At 48.0% G+C, this 16,133-nt stretch overlaps 1 protein-coding gene across 2 annotated transcripts in view; it reads left to right on the top strand.

Annotated features, from left to right (window-relative positions):
• grik4 (glutamate receptor, ionotropic, kainate 4) overlaps window positions 1-16,133 on the top strand; it is a gene marked incomplete at both ends in the record, with an annotated part of 156,478 nt that overhangs the window by 82,070 nt on the left and 58,275 nt on the right. For both annotated transcript variants that reach the window (XM_080007177.1, XM_080007176.1), the window contains 3 exons: window positions 9,003-9,164; window positions 14,184-14,336; window positions 15,653-15,757. In XM_080007177.1, coding sequence (XP_079863303.1) covers window positions 9,003-9,164; window positions 14,184-14,336; window positions 15,653-15,757 — 420 coding nt within the window. The remainder of the gene's footprint in view (window positions 1-9,002; window positions 9,165-14,183; window positions 14,337-15,652; window positions 15,758-16,133) is intronic.

The following is a 16,133-nucleotide window of genomic DNA, read 5'->3' as shown; positions in this document are numbered from 1 at the left end:
AAAATCGATGGACAAATATTACACATTTAGTTATTAAGAACTGTACATGATGTGGATGTGAAATGGGTATGAGGAATGTACACTGTAATAAGAATAAATATAATATAAAATATAAATTATCTAAAATCCTATGTTGCTGACTGAGGATAATTGAATATTTCAGCATGGAGAATCTTCATGCACTTGCCAAGAGTGCCATGATGGCAAAATAACAGGATAAGTGGTGTGCATCCTCATTGATTTACTTTCCTCATTGCACATACAGTAAATTCCCCCGAATAACACTGTATAACACAGAACTCTACAACAAAAGCTCTCACTCTTAACTATGACGTTGACGTATCTCAACACAGTTTTAAAACATTTTTCAAACAATCTTGATAAACTCATAACACAGAAAATACTGAAACAACTTGATGCCTGCAGCTTTCATGCCCTTAAAAGCCTGGTGCAGGGAAATGTGAATTTTAAAGAGATTTAAAAGACAATTATAACGAACAATTGCTGTTCAATTGGAAAGTTGACATTTAACATTGAATAAAAGGAGTCTCTCGGTGATACAGCCACATTGCAGGTGTTCGTCTGCTGAGATTTACCACTGAAGAACACAATTATCCTGTAATTTCCTCTCTTTTTTACCAGGGATCGATGCAGAGAAGTCTGACAGCGTCTGGTTGCTTTGAAGAGGTTTTTGCTCTCGTTGAAGATGGTAGATTTGCAGCGATGCTCCATTCTGGTGTTTCTGAATTTAGTTTCATATTGGGAGATTCTACCCACAGATACCGGTTCAGGGAGGGAGATGGAGACTTTCGGGCAAGTGAGGTGCTGATGTGGCAGGGTTTTTTATTAAAAGAATAAACAAAAAGGCTCACTGGCCAATACGTGAACATAAAGCAACATGGAATTAATCAGTGTTAGGGCCAGTTTGGGACGCGATCTGGTTCGCAGGGTCAGGATCTCCTGCACCCAGCCCTCTGTCCGACGTGTCAGTCTGCAAGCAGCGAGGAAGAGAAAAATTTGGTGTAAACAACAGGCCGGTCAGCTCTGAAATGTCGGCTCCTGTAGCAGCCGGCCAGCCCCAAGAATTGCTTTACCTCTTTCTTTGTCTTGGGCCTCAGACTGTTAGTGACTGTGGCGGTTTTTATCTACCTCTGGTCGGACCAGCCCTCCATCCAAGTGGTACCCCAGATACTGTACCTCCTTCTGCCCATCCCCACTCTTCTTCCGCCCGCCCGCCTCAGCCCCACACCCAGCTGTCACTGTTGATGATGACGTCGTCCAAGAAGGCGGCGGCGTATTCCGTATCCCTGAGTCTCTGAAAGTTGGCTGGGGCCCCTAACAGCCCCAGCCTGCGTAACAAACTGGTACAACCCCTGCGGAGTGGAGAAAGCCGATTTTTCCTTGGACTCTGGAGATAAGGGAATCTGCTAGTAGCCCTTGGTTAAATCCTGTGTTGCGAAAACTTGTGCCGTGCGCAACCAGATAAGCACGTCGACCCTGAGGCACCGGGTATGTGTCATATTCTTACACCTCATTCACCTTTCAGTAGTCTACACAGAACCGGACTGACCCATCAGGCTTACCTACCAGCACGATGGGGCTACACCAGCCACTTGTAGACTCCTCTAGCACCCCCATGTCAAGCATGGCAAATTTGCCTACATGATTTTGCATTTATGCTCGGGCAGACGATACAGCCGGTGTACTTTTACCCCCGGGGTTGTCTCCACGTGGTGGTGTGTGAGGGACCGGCGGCATGGAAGGGGCCAGAGAAACGTTGCCAACGACGCCACGTCTGCGCGTTGTCCTGGCGAGAGATACTGGAGAGGCCCGGGGTGGGATCAGTCGCTTTTGGAACCTCCGGCCCCAACTCATCCCCCTCGATCACCACGGTGGCCAAAGACACGGGCCCCCACTCCTTCTACTAGGTTAAGGTGGTAACTCTGAGTCGCCCCGCCCCTGTCAAACCACTGTACCTCATAAATGACCTCCCCAATCCGCCCTGTGACCACAAAGGGCCCTTTCCACTTGTTGAGTAATTTAGGGCTGGGTGTAGGGAGCAACACTAACACCTTGTCACGCAGTACAAATTGCCAAAGAGTCCCTCTGTCATACAACCGGCGCTGAATTATTTATTTATTTTTGTAAATAATTTAGTAAATAATAAGTTATTAAATAATAATTTACTTTGCCACATGGATAACTGCGATCACACGGCGCAAAACAAGGGCAAATTGCACTCAGCAGCAAAACTTTATGGGCGTGTTTGCACTAGCATATCATAGAGGGCGCAGTCGTCCATGATCCATTCTTGAATTGAATTCGCCCCTCACTGTGTGTGTGTGTGTGTGTGTGCGTGCGTGTGCGTGCGTGCGCGTGCGCGTGCGTGTGCACGTGCGTGCGTGTGCACGTGCGCTTGCTCATGCGTGGTTCATGGCAGGATCTCTCACTGGCAGCCGTATCGGCCCTCTAGAGATCTCATTATTTGCTCCTCAAACAGACTATTTCTAAATAAACACAAAGTGGACACACTGTCCATGTTGCATGTGTGCACTTGTTGTGCACAAGCGTTGGCTTGTATTTGTGGGTGTGCGGTTGCACGTCCGGTCTTGTCAGCGAGAGAAAAATAAACTGTGTTTGAACGGGGATCCATAAGTTGAGGGGACAGAGACCCTTGAGGGGATGGAGACCTATAGGTTGATAGGATAGAGACATATACGTTTAGCTGGAGATAGAGACTCATTGGTAAAGGGGACAGAGACATATAGATGGGCAGACTGCGGCGCGGGATCAGAAAAAAAAAGAAAATAGAGAAAGAGGCAGAATGACGGACGGTGGCGTCCTGTACGGGAAGTGAAGGGAAGGGCGAGGGAGTGAGCGATGTGAAGCAGCGGTTTTCTGGTTGCATGGCTGTTGACGGATCTCCAGGTGACAGTTGGTATCGTTGGGTAGACAGACGGGTCCCCAACAGCCCGCCGTCCCCACCCCCAGCCGTTCCCCTCTCTGTCATCCTCGCTCGGCCGTATTCTCACTTTCGCCCCCCCCCCCCCCAACTGCTGCTACATAAGCGTTTGGCTGCACTGGCCAATCATCCTCCCCCCGACTTCTCTTCACAATCGATTTTACGCCCCCCCACCCCCCCCCCCCTTCCTCCCCCACTTTATCTATCGTTCCTATCAACCGTCTCCTCCTCCTCCTCCATCCTTCCCACCCTTTCACCAATTCCATTAGACTTCCCTTTCTCGCTCCACGGCCCTATTGCTTCCACCCTGCACTCCCTGTGCCACACCATCTACTTTGCATGGAGGAAAACGCACGGTAGTTGTTAATGTGTCTGATTCCACGTGTGTGTGTGTATGTGTGTATGTGTGTGTGTGTGTGTCTGTGTGCATATGCCAGTCCTAAGCAATTACCTTACTTTTTTCCAGACTTAGCCTAAGGATATTTTGGTGACCTTGGTATACAGTGTATTCCATTATGGGGATTTCATTTTCCGTCTCTGTTTGTGTGTGTGTGTGTGTGTGTGTGGGGGGGGGGGGGGGGGGGGTGTACATGCATGCCTGGAATGCCATTTTTTATGATCGAGGTGTTTCCACCGGCACTGAGCGATTTATTAAAGTACCCTCAGCTCATAATTATGTGGCCCCTCCCATCAGAATTGCCGAGGTTGCCAGGCTAAAGATAGGAGCGCACCAATGATCTGTCAACACATCGCACATGTGAATCAATAGAGCCTCGCCCCGGTCATTTAAGATAAGCTAGTAGTCTAAACACAGCGGAGGAAAATGTGACAAATAGATTTTTCTAACTAGTCGGGTGGGCAGTGAGCTTTTAAAGATGACCCTCTTCTGGTTGTGGCCTCGCTGCTGCGGTTTGATCTTTATCCATTGATATAAGCAAGGCGTGGAAAGTCACACCGTCAAATCTTCGCTAAATCCCTGCCTTGACACGCAGTATCATTATTTTCTATTGAACGCGCCACTGATTTCAACCGATCAACTTTCCTTATCTCGCTATGAATCTAGGAATCTCTGTCTGTATGTGCAGTATGTACGTCCTTTGATTATCCCGACGACCGTTCATCTGATCTACTCCACCCACGGCCGGGGACCCAAGGACGTGCCGCCGTGACGTCGGTGCAATTTGCACGCGCGGCACGTGCAATATTAATAAACCTTCGATAATCAGCGAACGGCAAGCCAGCGCGGAGGGGACCAGGGCTTCAGGGCTCTGCGACTGCGTCACAAAGAGCATCTCTCCGCTTTCATCTTTGCCTGGTGGAGCGCAGGGCTGAATGGTTGACGATTTTGTTAATCGAGGATTCAGGAGGTTAAAATTAAACTAAAATGAAAATGTCTCAGCGATACAAAATACACAAATCTCGTCAGTTGCAACCGTCGCTGCTCCAATTTACATTGAACACGGAGCGGTTTTATTTGACGTTTATTTTGATGTTGAATTCGCGCCACTTCACGTGATGTCACTTGGCAGGCGCTCTTATCCGACGTGACTCACAGTAATTAAACGATGCAGTTGTCATGGAACCGACCGCACTCTGCGAGACAGGTTCACCACGTGCGTGAGTGTGATGTCTCCCAAACAACACGTGGCACGCCACTTTGAATTCCCCTCTAGCGTATAAACACAAACCGCACTGTATATACGTAGAGTAGTGTTCATCACAACATGGGTGGATAACTCCAGGTTCACGGCGGGAGTCACGTCGTGTCTTTTGCCCCGTCCGTGCGCCGGTGCGGCCGAATCCACTCATTATTTTGTGCTTCTGAGTCGATGCTGATTCGCAAAATCCGCACGGTCGACTCGAATTTCCCGGCGTGGAGCTGTGCTTTCCGAAAACCCCGATGTTCCGCCTCTGCGTCCCGAGCCATCATGAGGCGGAGGGGTGGGTGGAGGATTGATCCATGCGTGGGAGCCCCGCTCCGTCAGGGGTGTGACTCCTCGTAGCGACAGCGGTGCTTGGCCACCCGGCGAGCGCCTCAACCCGGCGGACGGGCTTCCTGGGTGAAGACGAAACCCTTCCTCTCTCCTTTCTCCTCGGCCCCAAAAACTCTCACACTTTCCCGCCTTCCCTCTGCCCTCTTTATCCTCAATTATCCAGACCTTTTTGGTTTCCTTTGTTCTCTGTGTTTTTTGGGGTTTTTTTCCCCATTAATTTGTCATTTCAAATCGCCTGTCTCTTTGTAGCATCCGTTTCGCCAGCAGTCTTTCATCTGCATCTCTTTCCATCTCACTGTGTTTAACTCCTCCTCCTCCTCCTCCTCATCCTCCTCTTCCTCTTCTTCTTCCTCCTCTTCCTCCTCTTCCTCTTCTTCTTCCTTCTCTTCCTCCTCTTCCTCTTCCTCCTCCTCCTCTTCCCCATCCTCCTCCTCCTCTCCGATACGGCTGCAATTTCTCATTGTCTCTAAATCACTCCTGTGTGGGCCCCCGTCTTAGCTTTCATCCCTCAAAAGCGCGCGTTAGCAGAGTATTCCTGGAGTTACTCGACTTTGACGAGTGCCAGAGGTGTCACGCCGCAACGCCAGCGCGGCTAAGCCCCGTGGATTTGACAGCTTCAATCTGGGTCTTTGAGGGTTGCCACTCGGGGGGGGGGGGGGGGGAGGCCTCCCCGCTCGAACCCCGCTACCCGCCGCTCCCTTCCAAGCCCCCCCCCCCCCCTGGAAACCTTGCGGCGTCGCAGCAACTGACTTCCGCTGTGGCGCGGCCCGACCCCGGCGTCTCAGTGTCTGCGGTGTGTTTCCCCCCCGCCGATTCGATGCTGCTCTTTTGGAGCCTTATGAAGCTGCGTCTGCTCCCCTCTCTCTTCACTTATTGATTTCCACGGTTTCTGTCCTCTGTTAACGGAGCTCTCTTTCCTTTTTTCTTTTTTTTTTCCCTTCGACACCCACCCACTTCTTTCTGCTCATTGCTGCCTGCTGTGTGTGTGTGTGTTGGGAAAATGTGTGTAACTGGCAATGGTGTAAGGTAGCGAAATACAAATGCTCAATTCTCTGTACTGACTTTATACAGTACATCCTTGTAAATGACTATGACCCCACCTGTACTATTTTGAGTCTGCATTAACATCATCTGCGGCAGTTGCACTTTATGCCATATTCCAGGCATAGATGTTGTATCAGGGCACTGGATAAGGGATTTTTTTATGTAAACAAATGAAATAAAATACTGTTAAAAAATTACAACTAGTATACATTTTCACCTGGTAAAAATCACCTGACGACTAACGACAAATTTAATCGACTGCGCATTTCTTTTGGTCACTGCAGCGGAGCGTCAATTCAGCTGTTTCAAGAGACAACGCGCGAGTTCCACGAATGGTTCGGCTCTCTCCATGATGGCGGTGTAGAAGTGCACCATCATTGTCTCCGGGTGGTTGAACTTCCTCGGCTGCCGCAGGAAGTACATCCTCCGCTGGGCTTTTTTTTTTTTTTGTTTTTTTTGGAGAGGGAGCCGACGCTCCGCTCCCACCCGAGGTCCGAGGTGATGATTGGTCCCAGGAAGGGGAAGGACTCCACGGTGCCGACTGGCGGGGCTGGGTGCTTCCGCAAATCCACAACTAGTGGATGCAAGTGCAAGTTGTGCTGACTGCACCAGGACACCGGATGGTCGATTGACAGAACCACAATCTCTGCTTCGGCGATGGAATTTGGAAGCAGAGCCCCGAGCATCTCGCTGACTTTCTGATTACTGATCAGAAATAATGGTGTGGCTTGTGGTCAGTTTGAGGTTGACAAGTATTGGGTTGTTGAGAGTTGATCGGCATTATAATTTACTTGGGTTGTGGATGATTGATCAACGTCATCATTTTTTCAGTTGCTATTAATTTATCATATATCATATTGAGTATCTATTTAAAAATAAATTAACTATAAAGCGCTGCTTGAGTTGTCAGCCAGCTTTTTTAAAAACTGAATGCAAGTGAGCTTTACAGTATTTGTAGCTAATGTAGTTATAATTAAGATGTTTTCATGACCATGTTGAAATGCATAAAATTTAGCTTTCCTAACATTCCAAGCTGGTAAAATCATAATCATGATGGCATAAAAAAAAAAATCTGAGTTCACCCACTTTAAGAATCCCCACTACACCACTGTCAGTGAAGACCTTTAATTTAGACTTTCAGCCTTAACTTTACTCCCTCTGTCTTCCTGACCTTTCCTTCCCTCAACGTGGTCATTTCCGCTCTGCTCCGCCCGTCCTCGCCGACCTGTGTTCTTACCTGCAGACGCCCCCGCATCGCCCTGATTTTCCATTCCTGGTCCACCCCTCTTCTCTCTCTCTCTCTCTCTCTCTCTCTCTCTCTCTCTCTCTCCCTCTCGTCACAACCGTCCCTCCCCTCATGGCCGTCCCCTGACAGAGGGATTGATAGGCGATACGGTGCACGCTCTGGCTGTCACTGGGTGTCGTGTGCGCTGCCAGGTGCCACCCGAGGGGGCGACGGGGCTCTGACACCTCTATTAACCTTCAGGAAACCTTCAGACCCCGTTGCCCCCTTTCTTATTTATTATGGATCCAAAAGTGTCTGGCTCACCACAACCGGCAAACCCACAAACATGGTATGTGACATATAAACCTTGAATCACAGAATCTTGAATCTTGAATCTCGGTTGAGGTCTCGTTAGAACCGTGACGTCTCCGACGTCTTGCGGTTCACGTTTGATCCATGTGGGTGGAGCAGGAGTTAGTCACCGAACGGGTGGTGGAGCGAGATGAGTTTGTGGAGCGGGCGCTTTGTGACATCATCATCCAATTTGTCATGCGTGTGCAGGTCGCGGCTCTGGGGGTCGCACCCGGCGAGGTGCGCTGTGGTAGGCTCCATTGGTGTGCGTTGGTGGTGTGGCCGGATGGAGGCCACAGACAGCCGGAGCCGACGCCCGGTTCAATGGGAACTCGGAAAATTGTAACTCCTTCTAGCAGCAATGCTGATACAAAGAAAATGCGTAATTGGTGTTGATACGAAGTGACGGCGTGTTGTACGGGAACTCGGAAAAATGTTACTCGCACAGTTTCTAATGTGACTTACCTGGACCCCTTCTACTGCTGACTTTTTTTGCAGCTGTATTTTTTATTTTTTTATTTATTTTTATTATTTTTTTCGATGCAATCCTTCATTTCTTTCCCTCCGCCCGTCCCCACCCCCTTGCTGTGCCCCCCCCTGAGGAAGGCGCGCCGGCCCCCGGGAGCATGCTGAGGCTGATAACAAATACCTTGACGCTTTCCTGCTCCCTCCACCGAACCAGGGGCCATTTATAATGCCACGCGCTTCTCTACCTCCACTTTCCCAATTCTCTATCAGTCTGCAGTTCTTTCCTTCTCTGCTAATGCTTCTGTCTCCTGTCTGCCGTGATCCATCTCTGTCGGTCCGTCCGTCTGTCTGTCTGTCCTTCTGTCTGTCTCTCTCTGCCTCTGTGGGTCTGTTTCACTCCTCTCGGTCTCTCTCTCGCTCTCTCTCTCTCTCAACCTAGTTCCCTTTCTTCGGTTTCTTTCCCTCCTCTTTTTTCCAACTTTGTCTCCCCTCGCTCTCCCCCTCGTTCTTTTTTCCATCTTTTTTTCTCCCTCGATCAGTCTCCCCCTCTCACTCTCTTATTTGCATTTCTCTCTTCTCAATCTTGCCCTTTTCTTTCCCCTCTCTCTCTCTCTCTCTCTCTCTCACCTCACTCTTTTCTCCATCTTTTTCCTCTGCCCCCTTTCCCTCTCCTTTTCCATCTCATTCCCCTCACTCTCTGCCCGGTGGTGCGCGGCTAAATGTTCTAAACTAAAACTCGGCGCTGTGCTTTCCTGATGCTGATCAACACCAACAGCTGATGGAAGCTAAATGAACACATTATGTCATCATTTAGATTAGCGATGCCCTTTTAGCCCTGACACAAATTCAATAATGTATTTACATTTGACGCTGTTACGTGTTATTTGGAGCAAATCATGGGAAAAAATAAGCAAAATCATTTTGCATTATACAGGAAAGTTATGTTATATTTTCGCAGGAATTCTCTCTGCTGCGGCTGGACGACGTGGCGGACCAGCGCGTCAACATCGTCGGGTTTTCCGTCTTCAACAGAACGCATCCCTTCTTCCAGGACTTCCTGCTCAGCCTCAATCGCTCTTGGCAGGAGAACTGCGACCACGCTCCCTTCGCTGGCACACCGGTCAGTGGGCGCACGCACGCACGGGCACACACACACACGCACACACGCACGCACGCACGCACGCACACACACATACGCTCGTGCGGGCGCCTCGCTCGGTCAGATTGGCCCAGGCTCAGCCCTGCTCAGTCCAAACAAACCTTTCCCAGGATATTGAATTTGCAATTGACAGTTATTACTCAGTTTTAGTAACACTTAACGGATAATTCTTGGCGTTTTGCCAGTTCAGTTCTATTATTTTCTATTTTTAGAACCTCAGATAGCCATTCGGCACCCTGCTTATAAAATATCTATCGTTTTCTCCTCTTTGTTGAGGGCATATAGGTTTGGTTGGATCACATCAGCTCCTTACGGTGTCTCCATCTTAGCATTACGCTGAGTGAGCGGTTCACCCATGAGCCCCAGAGACTTTAAAGGGCGAGAAAAATACAGCGATGGCTTTTTAGCTTTTTGTGAAAGTTGGTGCGGACATGTCCCTTCCACCCCCACCTGAGACTACAATCTGCTTTTTTATGTAATCTGTCTACTTTAAGCAGAATTCATGACCAGACATCACTTGGTCTTTTCCTCATCCCGCTTAAATCCTCCACTGTTGCCGTTTCCGGTGGAAATGTTGTTATATCCCGTGAGGATTTACATGTTGAAACTTTAAACCCGCCTCAATTCAGACTTCTTCATCTTTAAACCATTGGGTGAATAGTTGGATGTGACTGACCTTGCTCACCTTTTGAATTTAGACAATAGCACTGTAGGGGCATGAGAGAAATTCACACACATAGACTACATTATTCTGCTTTATTATTATAATGAATCACATCTAGGGATGTCCCAATCATGGAACATGAGTTAACAATCCATTGTCATGATTGTAGTATGTATAAATAGTCGTATTATAATCGTCCTTTTTGTTCATTTTATGCCGCTACCATAGTATAAGCTTACAATAGTATATTAATCCACATTCACCTTATGAAGAAAATACATTTATTGGGTTATTTCTAATATTTTCTTAAAATGCCTCTTAACTAAAATGACAAATGCCGACTTCCCTCAAACACCTTGGTGGCTCCCATCAGCGCTGTGTGCTGGAGCTGAGATTGAATTAACACGGGAGGAGGAAGCGCAGAGGAGGGTGGTGTTTGAAGGACGTGTGGGTGTCTGTGCCTCACCCCTGTCTTAGGCTGAGTGGGGGAGGGTGGAAATATGTGGTCTGTCCAGATTGAAGGGCACGTTATTGTAATAATCCTTGGCTAGTGGCAGACGGTCATTTTACAACTCACTGTGTCCACTGTGTCGTCCCTGAAGACGTTTGCAATTAGGATTTTGACGAACGTAAGCGACTGAGTGGAGTGTGGGCGGATTGTCGCGTCGGGAGCCTTTACGGCTTGTGTGTATTAAACCTTTACCCTTTTAAATGAGATGTGATTGTGTGGTTTCACGTTAACAGCCTTGGGATGGTTTTAGACTGTTTGGACTGATGTGATCCACGGGCGGAGATTCCAGCATTTTCCGTTTGACCTCGACAAAATGGGCAAGGGTGGTTAATGTTCCTTTTTCAGTGTAACGGTCAAGTAATTAGAAAACTGTGAAAGCAATTAAATGGAAGGCAGCGACACGGAGGTGATTGACGCATGAAAACAGATACATGTGAGATGATAAAATGGTATATATTGTATTACATCCTGATATTGAGAAATTAAACATTTCATTATACAGTATATCAATTATTCAATACCATCAAAAATTAATTTTCATCAGCATAGTGACAAAATATTTTTATTTGCATTTGCTATAGAATAGAGGTAGGTAAGAGCTACAGGTAAAGTGGCGTAAAGTAGAGTGGAGGGAGGTAGGAGTAGAGTAGAGGAAGGTAGAGTGAGGGTGCAGGTACTGTAGAGTGAGGTAAAGTACAGGTACAGGTAGAAAAAGGTAAATTAGAGGAAGAGTGGAGGGAGGCAGAGGTGGAGCAGGGGTACAGTCAGAGCGGGGTACTGTAAAGTAGAATAGGTCGTGCCGCACCGGGATTTTTTTATCCCCCCATTTTTCAGGTATAGAAGGGGAATAGAACGTTGGCCACACTGGCGTCGTGAGGCTTGAGCGTGGGGGACGCCAGCCCAGAATGTTTTATGAATAACCCCCGAGGTAAAATAGCCCCGCGGGGCCGGCCCTGCGCCCTGATCGCTCCCTCTCTGCCGATGCCGACCCACCCCCACGTGTCCAAATTGCACCAAATTGGACACTGCACGTCCTTGGGTCCCCAGCGATACACCGTCAAGTGTGAAGTAGATCGGATGAACGGATGTCGAGATAAGCGAAGGACACCCAGATAGACAGACAGACAGACAGACAGACGTTGCTCCGTGTTTCTATTCCGAAGCGAATAAGAACGCAAGCCCCGTAGACCCGCATTTCTCCCCATACGTAATCAGCGTTTATTGGTGAAGATTGACGGCGCATCGTGTACATGTACGGTGAATAAATCCGATCACCCCGCGGCTTTATTCCCTGCGACCGTCTCTCTCCTCCTCGGACGCTGTTCAGTGTTAGTGGCCGGTCATCGTTCCCACTGGCCCTCCCCTATCTGACTCTCTGAGGCTCAGGAGACGCGCATGATGTTGTTGTTTTTGTTTTTTTTTGAAGATTCTTTACTCATCATCATGCGGCCACGGCGGTCGACGCACACACACACGCACATGCACACGCACACGCACACACACACACACACACACGCTTTCAAATGGTGGCCGGTGAATCTTGTTCTCTACTTTTGACCCATCCTGGCCTGTCCTCCCTCCGGGGGCCAGCATGTGGGCGACGCCCGGGGAACAATTCCAAACGTCCATCGCTGGTCAAGGTTCTGCATGTTTTTTTTGGTGGGGGGTCCTCACCGATGTCACAAGGAGGAAAGCCCATCACCACACATTCCGACGGGGACGGGGTCGGGGCTTCAGACGTAGTGCCTTCTCTCGACCTCAAATAGACTCACTCATTCACTAATTGGCATTATTGGAATTTTAGTATCCTAATTAAGCCCTCGGGGGGGGGGATTTGTGAGGAATCAATGGCTGTTTAGAACCAGTTGTGTTTCTCTTGTTTCCGCCCACCCCACTTATTAAAAGTCGTCATCTTATTGTATCTAATTAATCACAGGATCGCAGAGAACAAGAGGACCGTAATAGCAGTGGCATTTAGAAAAAAAAGAAAATAAATGAGACGGAGGAGAAACACGCTGAGGAAAAAACACAGGGGAGATCGGTCGGAAAAAGGACAGAGAGACATCGACAGGGAGAAGGGAGGGATGAGAACGGTTAAAGGTCGCCTCGGATGTGAGTTCTGCCAAAAACACCAGAGTGAGATGTGTTTAAACGTGCCAAGAAGCGGCCGCCGTCCCGTCACGACCGTTTACTTTCACGCCAGTATTTTGGCTTTCTTTTTTTTTTGTCAATTCTCACAACGTCCAGAAGGTGTTTGCCTCACACCAAATATAAACTGCAATTACCGAAGGTGTCGCCGTACCATACTGTGTTGCCATATTGTGCTGAATGTGCAGCCAAAATATTGCGCTCGATTATTAGTTTGTCGGCACACATTTTACATCACCCCCGAACGTTTCCCACATTTTCAGGTGCTCAATGTTTGCCGCTTATGTTCGAGCGAAAGATTCAAGCAATATGGTGAGGAACCATATTTTGCTCAGAGTTACTTCATTTTGCCGTATTTGTTTTTTTTGTGATTCCATTTCAAAGGTTTGGGAGATACACAATACACAATACGTCAAAATGAAGTAACTTGTCAGCGTGGCCGGGAGATCGTTTCTGACAGACAACTCTTCAATTCCATTTCAAATGATCTTTAATTATTGAGCATTGTTTGAGTTTGGGCGTCTGGGCTCCACTGCTCATCACTCCCGGCCAGGTGTACAGGAGACATAGGCACGTGGGATGAGAGAGAAATACTGGAGCGGTGAGCTAGAATCCCCCCACCCCATTGGATGGAAGGGCAGAGCCCAACAGGTGGAGGCAGGGGAGGTGGAGGCACCTCAATAGTCTGGCCCATAAGGGCGCGGCTGCTGTGGCGCCACCGAGTTGTCCGATAGAACCAGCTCCGCAAACTACGCCTCATTTAAGGAAAGTCTCTCACCGTCTCACCATTCAAATTAATTCCGTAGCCCGAAAATAACCTCGGTATGTGAGCCACCATCGAGATACAATAAATGGTCGGAGGTAATGCAAATGTTTCTGCCGAATGGGAAACCGGCTAAAACTCAGTTTAACACGTGGTTCCCTAAGGCTTTTTCGATATGACACGCAGCAGAACGGCCATGTTGTCGTTCCGTATCAAGGTCCGCATCCTAATCGGCGTCCCCGGCGTTCGCGAGCCGCTCGGCGCAGTGAAACGCACGGCGTCCCTTCCCCTGCATTTTAATTCTATTTACACGGGGAGCATTTTTCATGTGTGGATGGGGCTGTTTGCACAGGGGGAGCCGAGGGGGAGCGGCCGCCGCTGCTTTTTGGCCCCCGACGAGAGAGAGAGAGAGAGAGAGAGAGAGAGAGAGAGCTGGGTGGTAATTGGAGCGGTCAGAGTTTGCCAGTTCCGCTGGGGGTAAGAGTGGGAAGGACAGTGAAAGAGAGGGAGCGAGAGAGAGAGAGAGAGAGAGAGAGAGAGAGAGAGAGAGAGAGAGAGAGAGAGGAGAGAGAGAGAGAGAGAGAGAGAGAGAAAAAAGGGAGAGTTCGTTTTCGACGCCGTCAGCAGATCAGAGTCTTGCTAATGATCTAATGGAATAATCTCAGTGCCACTCTAGGGATGGGTTAACCCCTCGGTGACCGCAACTCACTGACATGCTCGGAGTGTGTATGAGTGTGGGTTTACTTTGATGTATGTGTCTGTGTGTGTGTGAATGTGTGTGTGTGTGTGTGTGTGTGTGTGTGTGTGCGCGCGCGCGATGCAGAAAAGTGTGTGTGTGTGTGTGTGTGTGTGCGTAACACGCTCACCTTTCCTTCCGTCTCCCCGGCTCTGCAGGTTTCCTCGGCACTGCTGTTCGATGCGGTGCATGCGGTGGTGGCGGCCGTCCAGGAGCTGAACCGCAGCCAGAACGTCGGCGCCACTCAGCTCTCCTGCAAGTCGTCCAAGATCTGGGAGCACGGCACCAGCCTCATGAACTACCTGAGGATGGTGAGACTGCTGCCCCCGCTGGACGGAGGGAGACACAGCGCCTCCCAAATCCCGACATATGACTTGGATTTGTATTCATGTTCTGTTTTTTTTTTGGTGTTTTTTTGTTCCTTCCTTTTCACGTGGACTTTGAAAAATGAATTCTCAGACTGTCCGTACTTTCTTGAAAATTCATTAGCTCTGTTCTTTGTACCAAAAATACGATTTTTGAAAGGAGATGCAGGAAACACAGACTAAATAAATAAAACAAAATCATTCAGAAAATCAGTGCAGTCAGTTTAAGGCCAGTTCAGTACATTGGGGGAAACTATTTAAAACTATTTAAATGCTCAGGGCATTCGGTGTTCAGTGTTTAATGTCTGAATGCTCAGCGGTTAACTCATGGCGTCTGAAATGAATATTGATTTTATTATTTATTTTTTCTAAACGTATTTCCTTTGCTTTAGTGAATTTACTGAGTAAACATTTTTATTATCATTTGAATGTACATCAGAAATCTATCCATGATGTACACCATCATCTATCCATCTGTCTGTCTGTCTGTCTGTCTGTCAGTCTGTCTGTCCATCTATCTCTAACCATCTATCTATCTATTTATCCATCCATCTATCTATCTATCTATTTATCATCCATCTATCTATCTTTCTGTCTATCTATCTATCTATCTATCTATCTATCTATCTATCTATCTATCTATCTATCTATCTATCTATCTATCTATCTATCTATCTATCTATCTATCTATCTATCTATCTATCTATCTATCTATCTATCTATCTATCTATCTATCTATCTATCTATCTACATGTTTCTACTGTGTCTATCTATCTGAGCTCAATTCTACAATCCAGGACATGGAGAATATAGCACAGGTCCATATATGTTTAAATGCATATTCACCATCCTCTCGGACAGTATACTTTTCAGTGCCTATCAAATGAGAGAATAGAAAAATAAAAGATAAAGACGACCTGTCATTGTTCTCCCTCGCTGGGAGAAGTAGCTGCCAGTGAGTGGGCTATCAACACCATGATTATTACGACGATTATGATTATGACAACTTTTCAATATGGGGCTGTTTCCTGTCCTATCTCTGTCAATGATTACATAAGCAGTGGGTTTTGCGGCCCAGAGTAATTATCTTGCATCGGTTTGGCCTTTCCCTTTACATCGTCACGCGAGATTTGACGCGTTTCCTGGAGCCGAAAAAGACGGGGAGTCGGGCCAGCGCTGTTAAGCCGAGCGTCCGTCTACGTCCACGGCGGATTTTATGTCGGTGCCTTTAACGTGCGCGCGTGTCTGTGTTTCTGTGACAGGTAGAATTGGAGGGTCTAACGGGCCACATCGAATTCAACAGCAAAGGCCAGCGCTCCAACTACGCTCTGAGGATCATGCAGAGCAGCAAGGATGGCCTAAGGCAGGTAAAGTAACTCTTTGCCATTTTAACGCTGATGTTACCTTTGTCTTTGAGCCGTCGACTTACTGTCTGCGTTTAAAGGAAGCCCACGGAGCTCTCCAGCACTTAGAGGGAAACGACTCCCGCTGCCACTACGACTTGTGGCAGCGAATGGCCTCGTAACATTTGGCTAAATGATGACTTTCGGTCTCCGTGGCCTCCTTAAGGGAAGAGGTCTGGAGGGAACTGCGGCTAGAAATGGGCCGCATCAAATATTAAGAAAGTCCTTAATATAATAGAAAAGATGCGGAGGAATGATCGCAAGAGATTAAACAAAGGGAGGATTAGAGGTTTTGGGGGATTTTCATGCTTCTGGGCGCTCCAGACATCTCACTGTAATA

Source organism: Zeus faber, assembly GCF_960531495.2.
Source record: "Zeus faber genome assembly, chromosome: 9".
Lineage (NCBI taxonomy): Eukaryota > Metazoa > Chordata > Actinopteri > Zeiformes > Zeidae > Zeus > Zeus faber.
The sequence above is the reverse complement of the archived record's forward strand: the minus strand, read 5'-3'. Positions and strand labels throughout refer to the sequence as shown.